This window comes from Geotrypetes seraphini, chromosome 15 (assembly GCF_902459505.1).
Source record: "Geotrypetes seraphini chromosome 15, aGeoSer1.1, whole genome shotgun sequence".
NCBI lineage: Eukaryota > Metazoa > Chordata > Amphibia > Gymnophiona > Dermophiidae > Geotrypetes > Geotrypetes seraphini.
In genome coordinates this window covers 48,220,000-48,241,123 of record NC_047098.1, presented here as the reverse complement: position 1 = coordinate 48,241,123, position 21,124 = coordinate 48,220,000, and the positions used below count along the sequence as shown (strand labels likewise).

At 43.8% G+C, this 21,124-nt stretch overlaps 1 protein-coding gene across 3 annotated transcripts in view; it reads right to left on the bottom strand.

Annotated features, from left to right (window-relative positions):
• Nucleotides 1–21,124, bottom strand: part of GGNBP2 (gametogenetin binding protein 2) — a 147,028-nt gene that overhangs the window by 31,691 nt on the left and 94,213 nt on the right. For 2 of the 3 annotated variants that reach the window (XM_033922193.1, XM_033922191.1), the window contains exons 7-10: nt 12,521–12,730; nt 6,651–6,825; nt 1,080–1,274; nt 790–943 (exon numbers count right to left, since the gene is read on the bottom strand). In XM_033922193.1, coding sequence (XP_033778084.1) covers nt 790–943; nt 1,080–1,274; nt 6,651–6,825; nt 12,521–12,730 — 734 coding nt within the window. The remainder of the gene's footprint in view (nt 1–789; nt 944–1,079; nt 1,275–6,650; nt 6,826–12,520; nt 12,731–21,124) is intronic. The other variant, XM_033922192.1, reaches the window with a different exon arrangement.

Sequence of the window (21,124 nt, the reverse complement as noted above, 5' to 3'; positions counted from 1 at the left end):
ACATGCACAGAAAGTCTCACTTATGGCTCTTAGGAAAAAGAAACATCCAAGTACCATCCACGACCAAATCCAGGACCTCTGCCAAAATCGAAGATGTAAGCAAAACTGGGTGCTCACAATAATCTTCTGCCACTCCCCCATCCTGCTTGGGCCTATTGGCCTCTTCAGTGGCAGGAATGAACCCCACTCACTCCTGCCCTGTATTGCTCCTCTGGCAAAATGGCCGTCGCTAGAGATCCCGTGGAAGTCAAGGCAGTCATTTCAATGAAGCAGCGGCATGGAGCAGGAGCGAATGGGGTTTGTTCCTGCCCCCCTCCCCTCAAAAAAAGAGGCCAGTAGACTACTACTTGCTTTTTAAGGTAAACCTGGGAAGAGGTTACGGGCGGTCAGGCAGGATTGATGGGGGTGGGGATGGCACAGAGTTTCTGTTTGTCAAATATGAACAGGCATTTTCAGCTGAAATCTGAACCTGCATGTCCATGTTGAATCTGAAACTGAAATTCAGTTGGCTCTAATCCGCATGATGATGCCTACTTGCTAGCTTAATAATATAACTGATATTTCAAGATTATCAAAACTTTTAGGAGTTTTATTTATTAAGTAATTCATGTTCTTTATCAGATTGCCTAAATTTTATGCTGAAGACAGTTTTTCACTTGCTAATAATGTTAACATGAATCCTCTCTCTAGAGCAGTGGGCTAGCACAAAGTCACCTGGAAGCACCTGATATATCCCAAGAAATAGACTCACTCCATATTGCTCATTCACATAAGTAAAAGGTGGCATACCTTTTTTAATTTTCGGTGACCCTAACAGACTATCACTGCTTGGACACGTACAGGAAGTGTTTTCGTTGGTAACGATAACTTCTACACAGCCACCATTGATGCTGTCTGTGCTGCCACAGGCTTTGCAGCTGCTTTCTAGGAAGTCCGACTGCTCCTTAAAAGAGAACGTACGCAGAAAGAACACACACAAGGTAAGATTGATGAAAAGTAGCTATTTAAAAAGGAGAGACTTTCAGGAACACCCGAAAAGAGGAGCAAAATCTAGAAGACCACAAATACATCATGTTTACCTTTTCCAGATCAGTAACTGCTTCTTCTGCAGCTTGTAATGGAGCAGGAATTTCACATGCACACTTGTTTTTCCGTCTGTTCTTCCGTTTCTGGCGCTTTTTCTCTTGTTTCAGCTCTTGAACCCTCTCTTCTTCTAAGAATTGTTCACACAATTGTTCCAGTCTGCTGATACCCTGCACTTTTTCCACAGCCATCTAGTGACAGAAAGAAAATAAAATAAAAAAGATGAGTGGAAAACGCTTGCTTGGAGGGGAAAAAAACAATATGGTTGCTTACATGCAGAATTTTGAACTTAAGATTTTAACTTAGAGCAGTGTTATTAGTTACTTTTTTCATTCAGTTAGTTGACAAGAACAAAACATTTTAAAAAAAAATTCTTTATTCATTTTTTTTAAATAAATCTTTATTCATTTTAAATCTTTCAACAAGTGTACAATAAAATCATCATTTAATATACATTACTTGAAACTCTACAATTTCTCAAGAAAAAGATTATATCTCACCCCACCCTCCCAAAAATTATATTCAAATATAATATATATCATATAATAATTTAGATCATTTGTTTTACACTTTGATAATGAAAACCACAACACCCCCCACCCACAAAACAATATATTTTAAGTAAGTAGGGAAAAATGCTGATTATTCATTATAATACCTTATTAATGGCCCCCACACATCCTCTTTATTCATTTTTACATATTACAACAAGTGTATAAGAAAAATCATTCGAACTTATAAATATACACTTGATTAACTTTCATATATCATTAAAAATATAACTTTTCAGCAATACCTATATTCTATAATATTTTCAATATTATGAACTATTCCTAGTATCTAAACAATTGATATCTGTAAACCGTGCCGAGCTCTACGCTTGCGGAGATGGCGTGGTATACAAACCTAAGGTTTAGTTTATATATCAAGTTAGAAAACCCTCCCAACCCCTCCCTCCCCTTACAAAGTTCCATTCCCAATACATCAAAAACAGTTAAATACTCTTATACATTATAGGATTTAATATTTATTACCCACCCACACACCTCCATGTCAAATATCTTACTTTGGGAAAACATTATTACTCATTACAAAAATCTGTTAATGGTCCCCAAATCTTCTGAAATTTACCAAAATATCCTCTTTGTATTGCTATTGTGCGCTCCACTGAGATTTCTATTTTACATTCCCACTTATGTAAAATATTCTTAAAGCTTTTTTATTGGCCAGTTCTCCCACTATTTGACTCTCACTAAAAAAAAAAAAAAAAAAAAAAAAAGACGAAACAGAAGATGAAAGCTACGGTGCAACTTCCAGCCCAGCTTTCTCTAGATTTAAAACTTCTTTCCTTTAGCCCTGCCGTTACATAAGATGGGGAAGACCTGCGATACCTCATGTGCTACATCTTTCTCATTACTCCAGTAGCAGTTTTTTCCACTATTTTTTCCAGGACCTATATGGCTACCACAGCTCTGAATTAGCAACTGCATAAAGCTAAAGTATAAAATCTTATCTCTATAAATGGGTGATACACGTCAAATGGAGAATGCAATGCTTTCAGAATTTCTTTTGCCCACCGAGTACTTTTTGGTTTTAACTATTAGATGAAAGTGTAAAGCCAGGAGTAGAAATTTTCTGGATATACAAAAGTTGGTATTTGGCACCTATCTCAAACCCCAAATAAGCCACCAATGTTGGTATTGCAGGAGTAGTCAACACAGCTTCCATAGTAGTGCTTAGCCAATTTTTGGTAGCTATGGGCCACAGAAAACAAGTGACCCCCGGAGGACTACCTTCCATTCAATGTTGCCCTTCTGGTTTTACTACAGGTCATAGTCAATCTGGCTGTCATTCTCCATCTTCCCTGGAGCCCACAAGGCCTAATTATAGTGAAGGCTTGTTGGGAGGCACAGACTGCTGAGGGCTTTATTCCCAGCCAGCCCAGGTCACAATATTAAATGTACATTTTGTGACCCCCATTAGGGGACTGCAACCCAGGAGCTGTTCTACCACATAGAACAATTTCTAAATGCTTTTTGCAACTCTCTGTGCATGTGTACCATTTCCCACACTGCATCACCAAGGAGGGCATCCTCAGATTCTAAGTAACTTGTCTAGAAGGCAACTTCTAAGGACGGTGGGAGGTTATATGACGACTTGAATCCTGCTGTCCACAAAGAACATTTGCTACAGTAACTTGGTCTTCTCCAAAGCCAAGAAGAAAGAGGCACTGAGTGGCCGCAGCAGCACGGCAGAATATAGGTCCAAATAAGAAGCCAATTAAAATAGCCAGTAGAGTGCTAGAGAGGTAAAATTCCTAGACGTCATAAATGACTGCTTCTTGGAGCAACTGGTCCAGGAACAGACAAGAGGGAGAATTATTTTAGATTTGGTCCTTAGTGGAATGCAGTTAACTGTGTTGCGTCCACTGGGAAACAGCAATCATAATGTGATCAAATTTGAGCCGATACCTGGAGTGACGTCGCAAAAGAAATCTACTGTAGAGGCATTTAATTTTCAAAAAGGCGACTATGATAAAATGAGGAAAATGGTTACAAAGAAGCTAAAAGGTTAAGTTGCAAAGGTTAAGACTGTAAACCAAGCATGGATGTTATTTAAAAATATCATTGTGGAAGCCCAGACCAGATGTATTCCACGTATCAGCAACGGTAGAAAGAACAGGAAACGAGAGCTGGCATGGTTAAAAGAAAGAGGCTATTAGATCCAAAAAAACATCCTTTAAAGAATGGAAAAAGGATCTGAATGAAGAAAATAAGACACACAAGTACTAGGAAGTTAGATGCAAAGCACTGAAAAAGAAAGCTAAGAAAGAATATGAAGAGAAACTTACAAAAGAGGCAAAAACTCAAAACAATTTTTTAGGTACATCAGAATCAAAAAACCTGTGAGGGAATCCATGGGACCGCTAGATGATCAAGGAGCAAAAGGGGTGCTCAGGGAGGATTAGGCCATAGCAGAGAGACTGAATGAATTCTTTGCTTCAGTCTTTACAGAAAAAGAAATAAGAGATCTACCTGAACCGGAAATGGTTTTCAAGGGTGATGATACGGAGGAACTGAAAGAAATCTCAGTGAATCTGAATTTCAGACCGGCAGGAGCAAAGTACTGCAAGGTCTGAAATTACTGGCAGGAGCAAAGTACTGTAAGTCAGATGTGCCACAGATATTAAACCCTGAGGCAGTGGACATAGTAAGAAAAGTCCACGAAATGCTGGCCATGTTGGCTTCTTCCTAGCGGCACAGAGTGTACGGGAGAGAGCTGTGAGATATAAAATATATAAAATAAGTGAAACTACTCTCTAAACTAATCTTCCATTTGTGCGTTGCTCATACCTATTCAGGCTCTCTCTCTTTCTTTATGAGCAAAAATCTGCTGGTACTTTTTAGTTGTAGGTTATCCCGAATGTGGTCACAGTAGAGACAAAATAAAATAAAAAGTGAATAAAATAAAAATAAATTAAATAAAAAATAGTTGGGTTTTTTTTGCCAATGACTGCAGTGAGGAGCAGATTCAATCTAATATGCTAAAACGGTGAAGATTTGCTGTGCGTATGACTCCAGTTCTGAGGCTTTTTCCCTGGATACAAAATTACACAAAACTGTGTTGAACATCATGTATTAAGGGATCCCTCAACTTATAGAGTGGGATTTGGTATTATATAATTTCATACTATTTGGACCACTTGGTTAGACAATTTTTCTGACTACTAAAAAACCGTCAGACGCAGTTACAGCTGAAATGGAATCCCCAGCTTCCCCCTAGGACTGCAATACTGAATCCAACGGACCACGGGCAACTGAGGAAACCCTGACGTGGACGACAGGGCAAGCCCAGAACTCATCCCCACTGATGAACGATGCGTGAAGGAGAACCTGGCATGCTGACACCCGAAGCTGGATCTCCCTCGAGGCAGCCGGAACATTTCGTGCAGCCACATCCACCAAACAGCACCCACAAAAAGTGTACTTTTTCTGCTTTTTTGAAGTGCTCATAATGAAAGCGCCAAAACTCCACGCACAACAACGTCATGTAAAAACAGCGGCCTCGGGCCCTTTTTTTTCCAATACAAAGCTCCTTTTATTTCTTGTGTCTTATTTTCTCTTTTTTTGTCTTCTCACAGATAACAATATGTATCAAGAAACAAGCAGACCCCACAGACACTCTAAACTGTGGTTAGTGCCGGTATTGATGGCAAGGCATACAAGTTGAGGCTCCCAGGGAAGGAGGTGGAGTGAAAACATGATTGACTGTTTTCTACAAGCAACCTGCTAGTTCAGATACAATTTATGAATTTTATGAATACAGTACACCCCCACGAATTCACGGTTCGCAATCTCAGTCATTCTCGGTATTTTCTGACCGCCTCTTCCAGTTAGAAAATATCACGAATGACCAGTGGAAAAGCTCTCTATCACTATGGGTCTGGCTTCCTATGGAGTATGCATTTTGTACAGTAATATGCGATTCTTTTAATGAACCCATTACCCTACGCTGCCTCTGACCAGTTCCGCACTGCCAGCCTTCTCTGGCTGCACGCCTCCCATGCCCCCTCCCACAATGTGAGCTCCTCACTTTAGCATTCGCCTGGGGACTTGGAAGGGGCTGGCACGTGCGAGCTTGGGGAGATACCTGGGACCCGCTACCTGAGAAGCTCCGCCGCAGCATGAGGAGACACTGCCGACTAAGACAACCATAACCAGGTAAGTGGCGCAGCTCGAGCCAGGGACAAAAGCATGGGGTGCTGAGCTCCAGAAAACACCCAAATAAAGCAGCTGAGGCAGGAGAAAGAGAAGGAGGAGGGGGAGTGTCGATTACAGTATTCTTCTGATATTCGTGGTTTTTCAACATTCGCGGTCACTCCGCGAATGTAACCCCCGCAAATTTTGGAGGAGTACTGTATGTGGTGTCCTTCAAAGGACATGTTAACAGCCACAACCATAGTTAATTTCACAATAAATAAGTACATTGTAGTAGTAGAGCTATTCATTGCAATGTGCAAATTAGTTCACTAAGCATATTCAATCTATCTAAATTCTTCTCCTTCTATCTCCTCTTTATTCCCATGTTTAGACTGCTACCTGGTTCAATTTTCTTAATTATTGTAACCAATTTCAATTTCTAATATCTTTTACGAAACCATTTATTCAATCAATACATGGAATTCAGTTTAGAATCTTTGTACTGCTACTAGATTTAATTTTTTAAAGATACATAATCTATTATGTTTATTATGTTAAATCCTCCCATATATCGTATCCGAAAAAAACCTCCTGTATAATGTATTCTAAATTAATTTTCCTATGTACTCTTTTTCTGCCTTCTTCTATTCTATGTTTATAGCCTAATTAATTTATTTTTCTCAAGTACTTTAGCAAGATTGTGAGCCTTTGGGACAGTCAGGGAACTCTAAGTACTTTTCTTCATTTTAATTAATCTTACTTAATTTTATCTCTTCTGTATCTACTGTAAACCGCTTTAAACCTCACAGTATAGCGGTATACAAGAAATACAATTATTTTTATTATTAAACAGCTGTCCACACCTACTTCAAAGCTTTTACGTAAAGCATCAATGCCAAGATAAAAGAGCATCTGCCACGTCTGCTCCTCTGCTCGCAATTTCTGCCAGATTCGGTGCAATCTCTCATAAAGATGAATACCCAGGCAGGTTAAAACCTCTTCTTGGGCGATATCTATCGTCTTAGCATGTCTCTCCCGACGCCTATGGAAACAGAAAAATATATTTAGAGTCATTTTTATCCTTTATGCTATATAGTCAATAGAATGCTCATCATAAAACATTACTTTTTCTTACACCCAAGTATTTAACCAGTATGAAGTCATTTTATAGCTTAGCTGCTGAGCAACATTCATCAAAGAGCTGACTAAGACGACAAAGCCAAGGCATCTTAAAGATCACATGCCCCTATTTCAGAAGAGCATGGCTTCCCATACTATAGAGCGCATACCAAAAGGATGCTAGGTGAAATATTTAACAGGATCTGAAGCGGAAAGAAATAATGGCCAGCAGAAAATTCAGGCCAATATATTTTTAGAAGGAAAGAAAAGGAAAAATTAGATCTTACCTGCTAATTTGCTTTCCTTTCGTCCCTCTAGACTGGCATAGATGGATATTAAATTCACTCCTACTAGCAGATGGAGACTGAGAACCATTGAGCTTTGACTTAACCAGTAAAGTGGGCTGTGCAGTCACCTGGTAGCCAGTCACCAAATAGCTAAGCAGATATCCCTTCAAGAAAAAGAGAAGAATAGCCGAATACCTCTCAAAAAAAACCAAAACAAAATCTCAAGGCACTTGAGCTGCTGCTGCCTGACCTGGTCAATTACAGAATAGTCCGGACAACCCTCCATAGGGCATCCCTGTCTATATAAATAACCACTTAATGTGATCCGTACAGAAGCAAAGTAGGAGAGCAGCACTGTAACTCATATAGTCAAATTATCATTCAACCTCACTGGGGTTTTTTTTTGTTTGTTTGTTTTTAAACTATGGCCTAACAACCAACCCCTTGCAGTTTAGACCAAACTGAAGTACAAACGAGAAACAATGATATGATGGCAGATAAAGGTCAAATGACTCATCTAGTCTGTCCATAAACTATCTCCTCTCCCATGTGCCTCTCTGATTCCTTCTTGAATTCAGACACAGTCTGTCTCCAACACCTCTACCAGGAGACTATTCCATGCATCTACAGATTATACTCCTGAGCCTATCACCTCTTAACTTCATCCTATGCCCTCTCATTCTGCAGCTTCCTTTCAAATGAATGAGATTCACCTCGTGCAAAGTATACATATCGAGATCTTTGTCTGTCCCCATACGCCTTAAGACAAAGACCACCGCCCACTTTAGTAGCCTTCTTCTGTACTGACTCCATCCTGTTTACATCTTTTTGAAGGTGCGGACTCCAGAATTGTACACAATATTCTATATGAGGTCTTGCGCACCCAAGAATTCTTCTAGCTTTTGCCGTCATCTTTTCAACTTGTTTGACCATCACATATTATCACATATTGATTATCACATATTATCATACTCAAGTCCTGCTCCACTTTCGTGTACAAATGTTCTTCACCCCCTAAACGGTACTGTTCCCCTTGGGTTTTTGCAGTCCAAATGCATGACCTTAGCATTAAATCTTAGCTTCCACATTTCAGACCATTCTTCAAGCTTTGCTAGGTACTTCCTCATGTTATTCACACCACCAGGGGTGTCTACTCTATTGCAGAGTTCAATATTGTGCACAAAAAGGCAAATTTTACCTGACAGTCCTTCAGCAATATCGGTTACAAAAATGTTAAAATGAATAGGCCCAAGAGGCTTAGAGAAGGGCGGATGAGGTCTCTGCATAAATGTGGAAATAAGAAAGAAGTAGGGAACTATAGGCCGCTAAGTCTGACTTCTGTAGTAATTAATAAAAACACTTTTTTAAAACAAGAGAATAGTGATGTTTCTGGAATCCAGCAGATTACAGGGCCTGAGGCAACATGGAGTAACTAGAAATAGATCTTGTCAGACAAATCTGATCAGTTTCTTGGACTGGGTAACCAGAGAATTGAATAGAGGGAGTGCGCTAGATGTGGTGTATTTAGATTTTAGCAAAACCTTTGACAGTGTTCCACTCAGGCAACTAATAAACTGAGTTCCACTCAGGCAATAAATAAACTGAGTGCCCTCGGGATGGGTCCCAAAGTGATGGCCTGGGTCAGGAACTGATTGAGTGGAAGGCGACAGAGTAGTAATCAATGGAGATCAATCTGAGGAAAGGGATGTTACCAGTAGTGTGCCTCAGGGTTCATTTCTTCAGTCTGTTAATTTCAACATTTTTGTAAGTGATATTGCTGAAGGGCTCTAGGGTAAGGTTTGCTTAAGAAGAAGTTAAGAAGTTGCCTCCGCTGGGGCAGACCAGAGGTCCATCCTGCCCAGCGGTCCGCTCCCGCGGCGGCCCATCAGGCCCACTGCCTGAACAGTGGTCTCTGACTAATTTTATAATTTACCTCTAATCCTGTCCCTATAGCCTTACCTCTACTCCTATCTGTACCCCTCAATCCCTTTGTCCTCTAGGTACCTATCCAGACCTTCTTTGAAGCTCTGTAGTGTACTTCTGCCTATCACATCCTCCGGCAGCGCGTTCCATGTATCCACCACCCGCTGGGTGAAAAAGAATTTCCTGGCGTTTGTTCTAAACATTTCCCCTTTCAATTTCTCCGAGTGCCCCCTTGTACTTCTGGTTCCCCTTAGTTTGAAAAATCTGTCCCTGTCCACTTTTTCTATGCCCTTCATGATCTTGAAGGTTTCTATCATGTCTCCCCTGAGTCGTCGCTTTTCCAGGGAGAAAAGCCCCAGCTTTTTCAGTCTGTCAGTATATGGGAGGTCCCCCATACCCTTTATTAGCTTAGTTGCTCTTCTCTGGACTCTCTCGAGTACCGCCATGTCTTTCTTGAGGTACGGCGACCAGTACTGGACACAGTACTCCAGGTGCGGGCGCACCATTGCACGATACAGTGGCAGGATGACTTCCTTCGTCCTGGTTGTGATACCTTTCTTAATGATACCCAACATTTTGTTCGCTTTCCTTGAGGCTGTGGCGCACTGCGCCGACGCCTTCAATGTTGTGTCCACCATCACTCCCAGGTCTCTTTCAAGGTTGCTCACCCCTAGCGGTGATCCCCCCATCTTGTAAGTGAACATCGGGTTCTATGTTGAAGCTCATTTGCCACTTTTTGGCCCACTCTTCCAGCGTTGTCAAATCTTTTTGGAGGTCTTCGCAGTCCTCCATGGTTATGACCCTGCTGTATAGTTTAGTGTCATCCGCAAATTTATGGACACCACCACTCACAGGTGCCAAACACCACTCTGGAAAATACTGCTCACTTCTGCACAGTTCAAAGTAACAGTGTTAAAATACAAATTACACACGCACAATCTGCTCTATTTAAAAAGAAAAAAGCACCCCCTCCCCCCAAGGCAGCAAAAATGGCAGGAGGGATGCCTACTCCTTTCTGCACCATGCTCCCACCCGCAGGAGGGAAGCATGGTTACTCCAACTCCGAGGCCTGCCCATGGAAAATGACAGGCCTTCCACTTCCGAGAGGGGCCTTAGGCCTTAGATGTCTGAACTAATCAGGGCTTTAGGCTCCTTCCTCTGTATCCCATGTGATGCACAGGGAGGGGCCCAAGGTCTGAGCAGAGTGAGAGTGAGAGAGAGAAGTAGCTAAGAGAGAGAGAGAGAGAGAGAAGTAGCTGAGAGAGAGAGAGAGAGAGAGAGAAGTAGCTGAGAGAGAGAGAGAAGAGGCTAATGTTCTGGAGGGGGTTTGGGCATGAACGGGAGTGCAGACATTACTCTTGCTTGGAAGGGAGAGAAGGAACACTAGCTGACGTTCCGGTGGGGGGATTGGGGGTATAGGTGCAGGCATGTGCTAATCGCGGAATCAAAAGTCTGCCAGTTCAGGGGGGTTGCTGCAGCAGTGGAGGGAGAAAACTAATATAAACCGAGCCCCCCCATTTTTTGGTCCAAATATCTATGTTTATATTCGAGTATATATGATGTCTCATTGGGGAGGGGAAGACATCATATAGTACAACTTAGCAAATTAACTGTACTACTACTAGATTGTTAGCTCATTATTGCCCTGATAACAAATGTGACTAGGTCATTTACTATGTTACTATATGATGCCAAGGTGGCACATACTTTTATGCAAATTGCACACAGACATGTTCAGAGGCAAAGTTTGGACAGAGCACAGGCAGAGTTGAGAATTATGAGCATTATTTATAACATACACATTACATAAGAACATAAGAATAGCCTTATTGGGTCAGTCCAATGGTCCATCAAGCCTAGTAGCCCATTCTCACGGTGGCCAATCCAGGTCACTAGTACCTGGCAAAAACCCAAAGAGCAGCAACATTCCATGCTACCGATCCAGGGCAAGCAGTGACTTCTCCCATGTCTTTTCTCAATTACAGACTATAGACTTTTCCTCCAAGAAATTGTCCAAACCTTTCTTAAAACCAGCTACGCTATCCGCTCCTAAGGATCTGGCAATGTGTTCCAGAGCATAACTATTCTCCGAGTGAAAAAAAATTTCCTCCTATTGGTTTAAAAGTATTTCCCTGTAACTTCGAGTGTTCCCTAGTCCTTCCAATTTTGCTCCTGTGCAGGTGTAAAACGTTCACAGGCTTCATTCTAAGTGCAATTTCTGCCACTTTGCTCCTAGTATGTTATAAAATTACAATTCTGCTGCAAGCTGAGGGGGAGCAACAAGATAGTATTATTATTTAGCTCTGCAGAAAAGAGGCAATTGGCTAGGTCCAGGTAATAGTGACAGGCATCAGATACACATGCATGGCGTAATATCCTATTTGTGTAAACAATATCGCGAACATTTCTGTGCTAGACTATTATATCCTGCTTGCCCTTGGACAATAAGAATTTTTGATTGATACTTATACTTATGAAATATGACATAATGTAGACAGCTAAAGCAGCTAGGGCTCTTCAGCTTGAAGAAGAGATGGCTCAGGAGAGGTATTATAGAGATCTAAAAAATACTGAATGGAGTGGACAGGGTAGATGTGAATTGTTTAGTCTTTCCAAAAACACTAGGACTAGGGAGCATGCGATGAAGTTACCAAGTAGTAGATTTAAAACAAACCAGAGAAAATATTTCTTCACTCACTCAATGTGTAATTAAACTTTGGAATTCATTGCCAGAGAATGTGGTGAAAGCAGTTAGCTTAGCAGGGTTTACAGAAAGGTTTGGATAATTTCTTAAATCACAAGTCTATAAGCCATTATTGAGCTGGCTTGGGGAAATTCACCGCTTATTCCTAAAATAAGCAGCATAAAATCTGTTTTACTCCTTGGGATCCTGCCAGGTACTTGTGATCTGATTGGCCACCATTGGAAATAGGCTACTGGGCTTGATGGACCTTTGGTGTGTTCTAGTATGCCAATGTTCTTTTTTTTTTTATTCTTTTAGACAAAAAAACAAACAAAAACACCTTTCCAGCTGAGAATTCACTTAAGGACATCTGAATGTGCAGTTTTCTATATTTTCAAATCATTTCATACTAAGGCTCTGATTACAGGTACATAATGAAGAAACCTTTGTAAACCCTTTTGTTTACCTTCAAGGGCACAAAACTCTTTATTGTAGTAGGCTTAGACTAGGCAGGATGTACCATCTGATAGAAGATTACATTTAATCACTGGTTTGAAGCATATGATCTTTAAGGTAATGCATAAAAGCAAAGGTTTGCACCAGAGAAAGCCAACCATAAATGCCATAAAGAGCAAGGTTATCATCTACATCAGCATTTGAAACAAACATTCAATATAAAATAAGGAAGCAAAGCGCTAGATAGCCCACTCTAGCCAACTACATACTCATACCCTCCTGCGAACTCTGGTTCAGCCCGGCCCAGTAGATGTGCAATGAAGTCCGTTTCACAGCAGACATGAATGTGACGCTCATGAGGACAGCACCGTAGACCCTCATACAATGCAGCACAGTAGCCTTTTTCTTTGCTGCAGTCCAATTCACCAATCAGAATATTGTAGGCACGAAGTACCTTATTTTTGCAGTCAGTGCAAAACCTGGAATGCCACAGAAAGATATGGTAAGTTTATGGAGCTCATACTGTTACAAAATCTGCCTCTAATACAAGAACTATGAATAAAAAATTCTCATACTACAAGATTAAAAAGAAAATCAGGTCACTGCAGGCCAGCCCTGTGGTTCCAGTTTCAAGTGCTGCACACTGCCATATGGAAGTGCTGTAGTTTGATCCTCAGATCAGGCCTTCCATTTAGTGGCTGATCAAGTTTTGTTGTTTTGGTTTCAGCCAATAATGTCAGTACATTTTTGGCTGAAACTGAAACTCCAACTCCCCCTGGTGCAAAAGTGCCATCCCACTTTCTGCAAACCCAATCCCCCCCCCCCAAACAAAACCATCATCACCCTTCCACAACCCCTAGGCCTTCCCCAGACCTACCTTACACACCCTGGTGGTCTAGTGGCTTAAGAAGAGCAAGAGTTATTCACAATTGCTTCCCTGCCATCTCTGCAGCCAAAATGGCAGCAGAGATTGTTGCTGAAGGTCTAGGAGACATTTTCCTGGAGAGAATGGCAGGAGCAAGAGCAACTGTGAATCACTCCTGCATTCAGAGAGCAAAACTTCCTTCCTCAGGTCAGTACAGTATGCTGCTGTTATGGTATCCTGTCCTGACCTGAGAAAGAGGGTTTTGGTTTCCAAAAGTTAATAAAAATTATATTTAAATTAGTCTAATATAAAGATTACTTTATTTCCATTTTCTATTTATGTTTATTAATACAGCTACAATACTACTTTATTCTACAGCAACAAAATATATACAATATATATATTTTCTACTTTTTGTCATCTCTGGTTTTTGCTTTCCTCATGTTCTTTCCTTCCAGCATCTGCCTTCTTTCTCTGCCCCTTCCATCCTCTTTGCCCTCTCCTCCTTCCTTATAGCATCTTCCCTCTTTTTATACCCCTATCGTAAACTATCTTATGCTCCTCTCCTTTATACATGATTCATTTCAGCTTCGCCCCCCCTCTCTATTCTTCTCTCTAAGTTTAAGTTTATTAGGTTTTTATATTCTGCCTATCAAGGTTATCTAAGCGGTTTAACAATCAGGTACTCAAGCATTTTCCCTATCTGTCCCGGTGGGCTCACAATCTAACGTACCTGGGGCTATGGCTCTCTCTCTACTCCCTTTCCCCATGGTTTGGCATATCTCTCTTCTCCTTTCCTTCCTTCCCACCCCTCCACCCAATGGTCTGGCATCTCTGTCTGCTTCCCTTCCCCTCAAGCCCTGACATCTAACTCCTTTCCATCTCTCTCTCCCCCTCCATGCTCTGGCATCTCCTATCCCTCCCTCCCTGTCAAGCCCCTTCCCTTCCCTTGTTTAAAAGCAGACTGAAAACCCACCTTTTTGATATAGCTTTCAATCCTTAACCTTACTCCTCTGCCCTCCAATCCAGCCAGCTGATTAACCGTTCCCCTTAACTGTATCCATGATATCTTGTTTGTCTGTCTTGCCTGTTTAAATTGAAAGCTCTTTCGAGCAGGGACTGTTTTCTGACTCTTTGTGAGTCTGTAAATGCTGCGTGCGTCTGGTAGCGCTATAGAAATAATTAATGATAGTAGTAGTACACCCCTTCCTGATGGTCTGGCATCTCCTTCCCTTCCTTCCCCCCGCATTCCCTGGTATCTCTCTTCTTCCCATCTCTCCCTCCATGCTCTGGCATCTCCTCTTCTTCCTTTCCTTCCCTCCCTTCCACATAGTCTTGCATCACTCTCTTCTCTCCTCCCTCATCCTTCTCCCTCAACTGGACAGCTTTCTTCCTTACCCCTCTCGCCCTCCAGTTGGGTGCACAGTGAAGTATTTCTCATCACTGGTAACCTTCACAACTCGCTGGTCTGCTGGCATTGGGCCTTCCTCTCTACTGGGTTTTGCCTACTTCCTACTTCCATGAAGGCAGGACCCAGCAGAGAGGAAGGCTGATGCCAGCAGAGCAGCAAGTTGTGAAGGCTACAGCTACCGTAAAGCACAGTTACTTACCATAACAGGTGTTTTCCGGATACTATATTCTCATATGTGGGTGATGTCATCCATGTAACCCGGTACAGACAGTGAAAAGTGCACCGGCACTTTAAGAATTTAAAAGCTTTAATACTGCCCGCTACCATGCATGTGCCTTACCACCAAATGAGGGCTCATGGTACCTCAGCTCCGTAAACAAGTTAAAAAGCCAACCAGAAGAGGTTGGAGGAATGTGAGAATATCTGTCTGCTGTCTCCAAATAACACCTGTTACAGTAAGTAACTGTGATTTATTCTAAGACAAGCAGGCAGCATATTCTCATATATGGGACTCTCTAGCTGAATATAATGGGATGGAGGGAGAGCTGGCCATTAGATAGAAAATAAATTCTGTAATAATGCTTGGCTGAAATGACCATTTCATCTGGAATAGGATTCTAGACAGTAGTGTGATGTGAATATGTGAATTGAGGACCAAGTGGCTGCTTTGCAAATTTCATCAATAGGAGTGGAACGTAAGAAAGCCACTGAAGTTGCCATCGCTCAAACTTTATGTGCTGTAACACATCCTTTGAGGTGCAACCCAGCCTGAGCATAGCAGAAGGAAATACAGGCCGCCAACCATGCAGAAATAGTTCTCTTGGTGACAGGATAGCCTAGCCTGTTGGGATCAAAGGAGATGAACAGTTGAGGTGAAGTCCTGTGTGACTTAGTCCTTTGAAGATAGTACGCCAGAGCATGCTTACAGTCCAATGTATGAAGAGCTGCTTCTCTAGGATGAAAATGAGGCTGAATGGATTGATTCAAATGAAATTCTGTGACAACTTTTGGAAAGAATTTAGGATGAGTACAGAGAATCATCTTGTCATGGGGAAAAACTGTATATGGAAGATCAGAAACTAATGCTGAAGCTCACTGACTCGACAAGCAGAAGTAATAGCAATCAAAAATAGAAACATAGAAGATGACGGCAGAAAAGGGCTACAGCCCATCAAGTCTGCCCACTCTGCTTACCCATCCCCTGTCTATGCCCTAATGACCCAATTTCCTTATCTTGACCCTCATAAGGATCCCACATGGGTATCCCATTTATTCTTAAAGTCTGGCACGCTGTCTGCCTCGATCACCTGCACTGGAAGCTTGTTCCAATGATCAACCACTCTCTCTGTGAAGAAATACTTTCTGGTGTCGCCATGAAATTTTTTCGCCACTGAGTTTGAGCGGGTGCCCTCTTGTGGCCGAGGGTCCCTTGAGAAAGAAAATATCATCTTCCACTTCGACACGTCCCGTGAGGTACTTAAATGTTTCGATCATGTCTCCCCTCTCCCTACGTTCCTCGAGAGTGTAGAGCTGCAATTTGTTCAGTCTCTCTTCGTACGAGAGACCCTTGAGCCCTGAGATCATCCTGGTGGCCATCCGCTGAACCGATTCAATTCTGCGCACATCTTTACTGTAATGTGGCCTCCAGAATTGCACACAGTACTCCAGATGAGGTCTCACCATGGCCCTGTATAACGGCATTATGACTTTACACGTGAGAAACTTGAGATGAGGAGATGCTTGTTGCTCAAATGGAGGCTTCATTAACGTGGCAAGAACTACATTAAGATTCCCGACAACTGGAGGTGGTTTCAGCAGAGGTTTGGAGTTACAAAGTCCCTTTATAAACTTTGAAACCAGAGGATGAGTTGCCAGAGGTTTATCTTTGATAGGAGCATGGAAAGCACTAATAGCACTGAGGTGTTCTCTGACCAAAGTGGTTTTGAATCCAGAAATGGAAAGATGTAGAAGGTAATCCAAAACTGAAGGAAGTGAAGCGGATGAAGGTTCTTGAAGAGAATACCAGGAAGTAAAACACATACACTTCTATTGATAACAATGCTGTGTAGATGGTTTTTTGGATGCAGAAAGGTACCAAGCTGTCAAGTGCAGAGATTGTAGACTGGGATGTAACATGGATCCATGACTTTGTGTAAGCAGAGATTGAAAGATCTGTAGAGGAATTGGATCCTTGACGGTCAGCTGAAGTAAAAGGGAGAACCAAGGTTGTCTGGGCCACCGAGGAGCTATCAAAATCATAGTGGTTACTTCACTCTTGAGCTTGACCAAGGTCTTCAGAATGAGAGGGATTGGTGGAAATGCATAAAGGAATTTGTTCGACAAATCCAGGAGAAATGCATCTACCTCAAGACGTACTGTCTGGAGCAAAACTGAGGCAATTTGTGATTGAGAGGAGATGCAAAAAGGTGTATCTGTGGAGTTCCCCATAACTGAAAGATGTGATGGAGTACTTTGACCATTCATGAGGCTGAAGAAATCTGCTGAGTTTGTTGGCCAAGATATTCTGATCCCCTTGAACATATACAGCCTTTAGAAATATGTTACAGACTTCCGGTGACGTCACGAACCAAGATGGAGGGTTAGAGACTTTGCTCTGACTCTCCCCTCTATACTGCATAAATTTCCCGTTGCGGGACGCTGAAATCCGAGAGCCCGAGGTTAGCAGAGTGTGGGGGAAGCCCGGGGCACTTGCGGGATGCCGTCGAAAAAACGAGTGGAGCCCGGCAGATCGTTGGAGCGTGGAGGTGAGCAGGGAGGCCTCCGCCACGTGCGCGGGACCTCGGGCTTGTCCGCGCGCGAGTCGGGAGACAGCGCGTCGGAAGATGAATCGGAGCGCGGTGCTTCCCCGAGGCTAAGGCGAGCAGGATCGGCGGCGGCTGTTACAAAAGCCGATCTGAAACTGTGGGCTACTGAAATTAAAGAGGAGGTGGCGGCTGTAAAAGGCAAAATTAAAGAGGCAGTAAAAGAGATCAGGCAGGACTTTGCAGACTTGCTGGGCAGAGTGGAGGACACTGAAAAGCGATTGGGGGAGCAAGAAGAGACGGTTCAGGGACTCACAACTCAGGTGAAGGCAGTCCAAAAAGATCTTCTGGACTGCTGTGCCCAAGTGGAGGACCTGGAAAATAGGTCCCGACGGAATAATGTTCGGATCCGGGGAGTTCCAGAAACAGCTGAGTATGGGGACGCTGCGGCTGTGGTGCAGGAGCTCAGCCGGTTCCTGCTGGCGGATGGTGAGGCCCCTGACACCACTCCTGGGGGCCTGAGAGTGGATAGGGCGCACCGAACCCTGGGTCCGAAGACTGGGGATTACCCGAGAGATATTATTGCCTGCATCCACCACTTCCCAGATAAGGATCGTCTGGTGAAGAAAGCTAGAGACTTGGGTGTTATCTCTTGGAAGAATTTGAAAGTGGAGATATTTCAGGATCTCTCGAGCATCACTTTGCAGAAGAGGAGGGAGTTTCGACCATTGCTGGAGGTATTGAAGCAGAACAACTTGAGATATCGATGGCTGTTCCCATTTGGTCTATTGGTTACTTTTAATGGAGTGCATAAGCGGGTGACGACCGTGGCGGAGCTGCAGGCGTTACTTCTGAAGGAGGGCCTGGTGAAAATGGGAGATTCTGTCCTGAGCAAAGTGACGGCGCAGAAGTTGGAGCGGTATCAGTGGAAAGCGGTGCCCCAGAGACGGAGAGGAAGGCAGAGCGCTCGACAGGAGGGAGAGGCAGCCGAGCTGAGTGCAGCTGCGGCCCCGGACACCTGAGAGGCTGGCTGAGGGCGGTCGAGTTTAACCGCTACTGGGTCCTGGACCTTGATGCTGATCTAGTGTTGACTTTGGGAGTGTGACTGGGAATGTACGGGTGAGGGTCTGGGGAGTGCTTGGTGGGGGGTCATGGTGCGTAAGAGGTTTGGATGTGGGGACGGGAGGTTTCACAAAGGTGACATGGGGAGGTGGTGAAGTCACTTGAAGTCTTGGAGGGAGTGGGGAGAATGGGAGAGTGGGTTAGGTGGGGAGGGGGGTGGGGAGGGTTGGGGAGGAGGGGGGAGGATGGAGGGAGGGTGGGACTGGGAGGGGGGGATTGGGTTACGAAGGGAGAAGGTGGGGGAAGGTGCAGGGGTGATGGGTGTGCTGTCCTTAGTTGGGGATGGGGGGGGATAATGTACTCAGATTGGGCAGTTTGAATGTTAAGGGGCTTAACATGCCACGTAAACGGCAATTGTTGTTGAAAGAAGTTAAGCGCCTACGTTTTGATATTTGTTTTGTTCAAGAAACTCATTTTGTAAAAGCTGGGGAAAAACTTGTACAGTTTCGGGAGTATCCCGTGAGGGTTTGGGCTTCCAATAGGGTGGAGCGGAAAAAGGCGGGGGTGGGGATTTTGTTCTCCCACAAGTTGAGGGTGGTCCCAGATAGGGAATGGAGGGATGAAGGAGGGAGGTGGCTTATCTGGACTGGTACTGTTGATGGAACTAGGGTGACGTTGGTTAATTTGTATGCACCTAACTCTCAACAGGGTCACTTTTTTGACCTCCTCCTGTCTAAAATCTTGTCGGTTAAGGTGGGGCATTTGGTGGTGGGGGGGATTTTAATTTGGTTCTTAACCCAGAATGGGATTCCACGGGCAAGGGGGGTGATAGACTTAAGAGTGATAGAAAATGTCTGGAGAGATTTCTGGAAGTCCTTAATGTGGAGGATGGGTGGCGGGTTCAACATTGGATGTGTCGGGACTACACTTTATATTCTCCTGTACATGAGGTATACACTCGCATTGATTTGGTATGTGTGGATAAAGGGTGGGGGGGTAAGGTGATAGACACCAAGATTGATACCATTGGATGGTCTGACCATGCCCCGCTTTGGGTGGATCTGAACTGGGGAGGACCTCGGGGGGGGAGATACGTATTGGAGATTGAACGATACCCTGTTGGGAGATCCGAAAATAGTGCAAAAGTTGGAAACGGGGATTTATGATTTCCTAGAGTTTAATAATGTGGATCAGTTCTCCCCCATGACGATCTGGGAAAGTTTAAAAGGGGTGTTAAGGGGGGAATTGATCTCTATAGCAGCCTATAAGAAAAAGTCCCGGCAGAAGGAGGAATTGCAGCTCCGGGAGACGCTCCGCACTTTGGTGGATCAACACAAGAGGGGGCAGGGGGGGCCCGCAGTTGAGGCTTCGGCTTCAGGAAACCCGAATGGCTCTTGGGAAGTTGGAAGATGAGGTGATTAAGTTTAATCTTGAGAAGTTGAGGCTTAAATATTTTGAATCGGGAAATCGGGCTAGTAAACTTTTGGCTCATAGGGTCAAATTGCAGCAGTCTAGGAGTAATATTTTGGCTATTAAGGAGCGCGATGGCACGGTACTTACTGACGATGTAGGCATACAGCGGCGGTTTCGGGAGTTTTACCAGGAGCTTTATACTCCAGAGCTTAAGGGCTCTGAGGTGGAGAGCCAAGCCTATTTGAGGGATTTGGGGTTGCCTACCCTATCTAGCTCGGATGCACTGGGACTGGAGGGGGATATAACGGAGGAGGAGGTGTTACACGTTATTAGACATTTGAAGCCGGGAAAGTCCCCCGGACTGGACGGGTTTACAGGGCTGTTTTACAAGAAACTTTCTCCCTTGGTTGCACCTTTGTTAACTAGATTATTTAATTCCCTGAAAGAGGGAGAGCGCTTGCCTTTCTATATGCGCTTGGCAGGGATTACGATACTTCCTAAGCCAGGGAAAGATGCGTCTTTGTGTGGCAGCTATCGACCTATCTCTCTATTAGGAATTGATACCAAAATCCTGGCCCGTATTCTGGCTGATAGGATGGCGACCCATATGCCGGACCTGATCCACCCGGATCAGGTGGGGTTCATTGGGGGGCGTCAGGCGGCTGATGGTATTAGGCGGGTGCTGAACTTGGTGTGGGCGGCCCGTAGATCAGGGTCTCCTTGGGTGGCGGTTGCGGTGGATGCCGAAAAGGCGTTCGATCGGGTGGATTGGACGTTTATGGAGGCTGTTCTACGCCAGATGGGATTTGGGTCGCGTTTCATTTCTTGGATTCTTACGCTTTACCATAACCCGATGGCTTGTGTCAAAGTTAATGGGGTCTATTCCAAGCCATTTGAGTTACATCGAGGGACGAGACAGGGGTGCCCGCTCTCTCCCCTGTTGTTTGCTTTGGTGATTGAGCCTTTGGCTCAAAGAATCCGTCTGTCTCGGCTTGTGAAGGGGGTGCAGGTGCAGGGGGGTGAACATAAACTGTCCCTTTTTGCGGATGATATTTTGGCCATAGTGGAGGGGTCGGAGAGGTCGCTTCTGGCTTTGCGAGATTTGATGCGAGATTATGGGCGGATTTCAGGCTTTAAAGCTAATCTGTCTAAGACGGAGATCTTGAACATTTCGGTACCTGCGGCGGAGGCACTGGAACTGCAAAAGGGGGTACCCTTCCGTTGGGTGACGGGCCCTATTAAATACCTGGGGATATGGCTTGGGGTGGATTGGGATACCCTGTTCCGCCTTAATTATTTCCCTTTGGGAGAGACATTGCGACGGGATCTTGATAGATGGGACCCTCTGTACCTTTCCTGG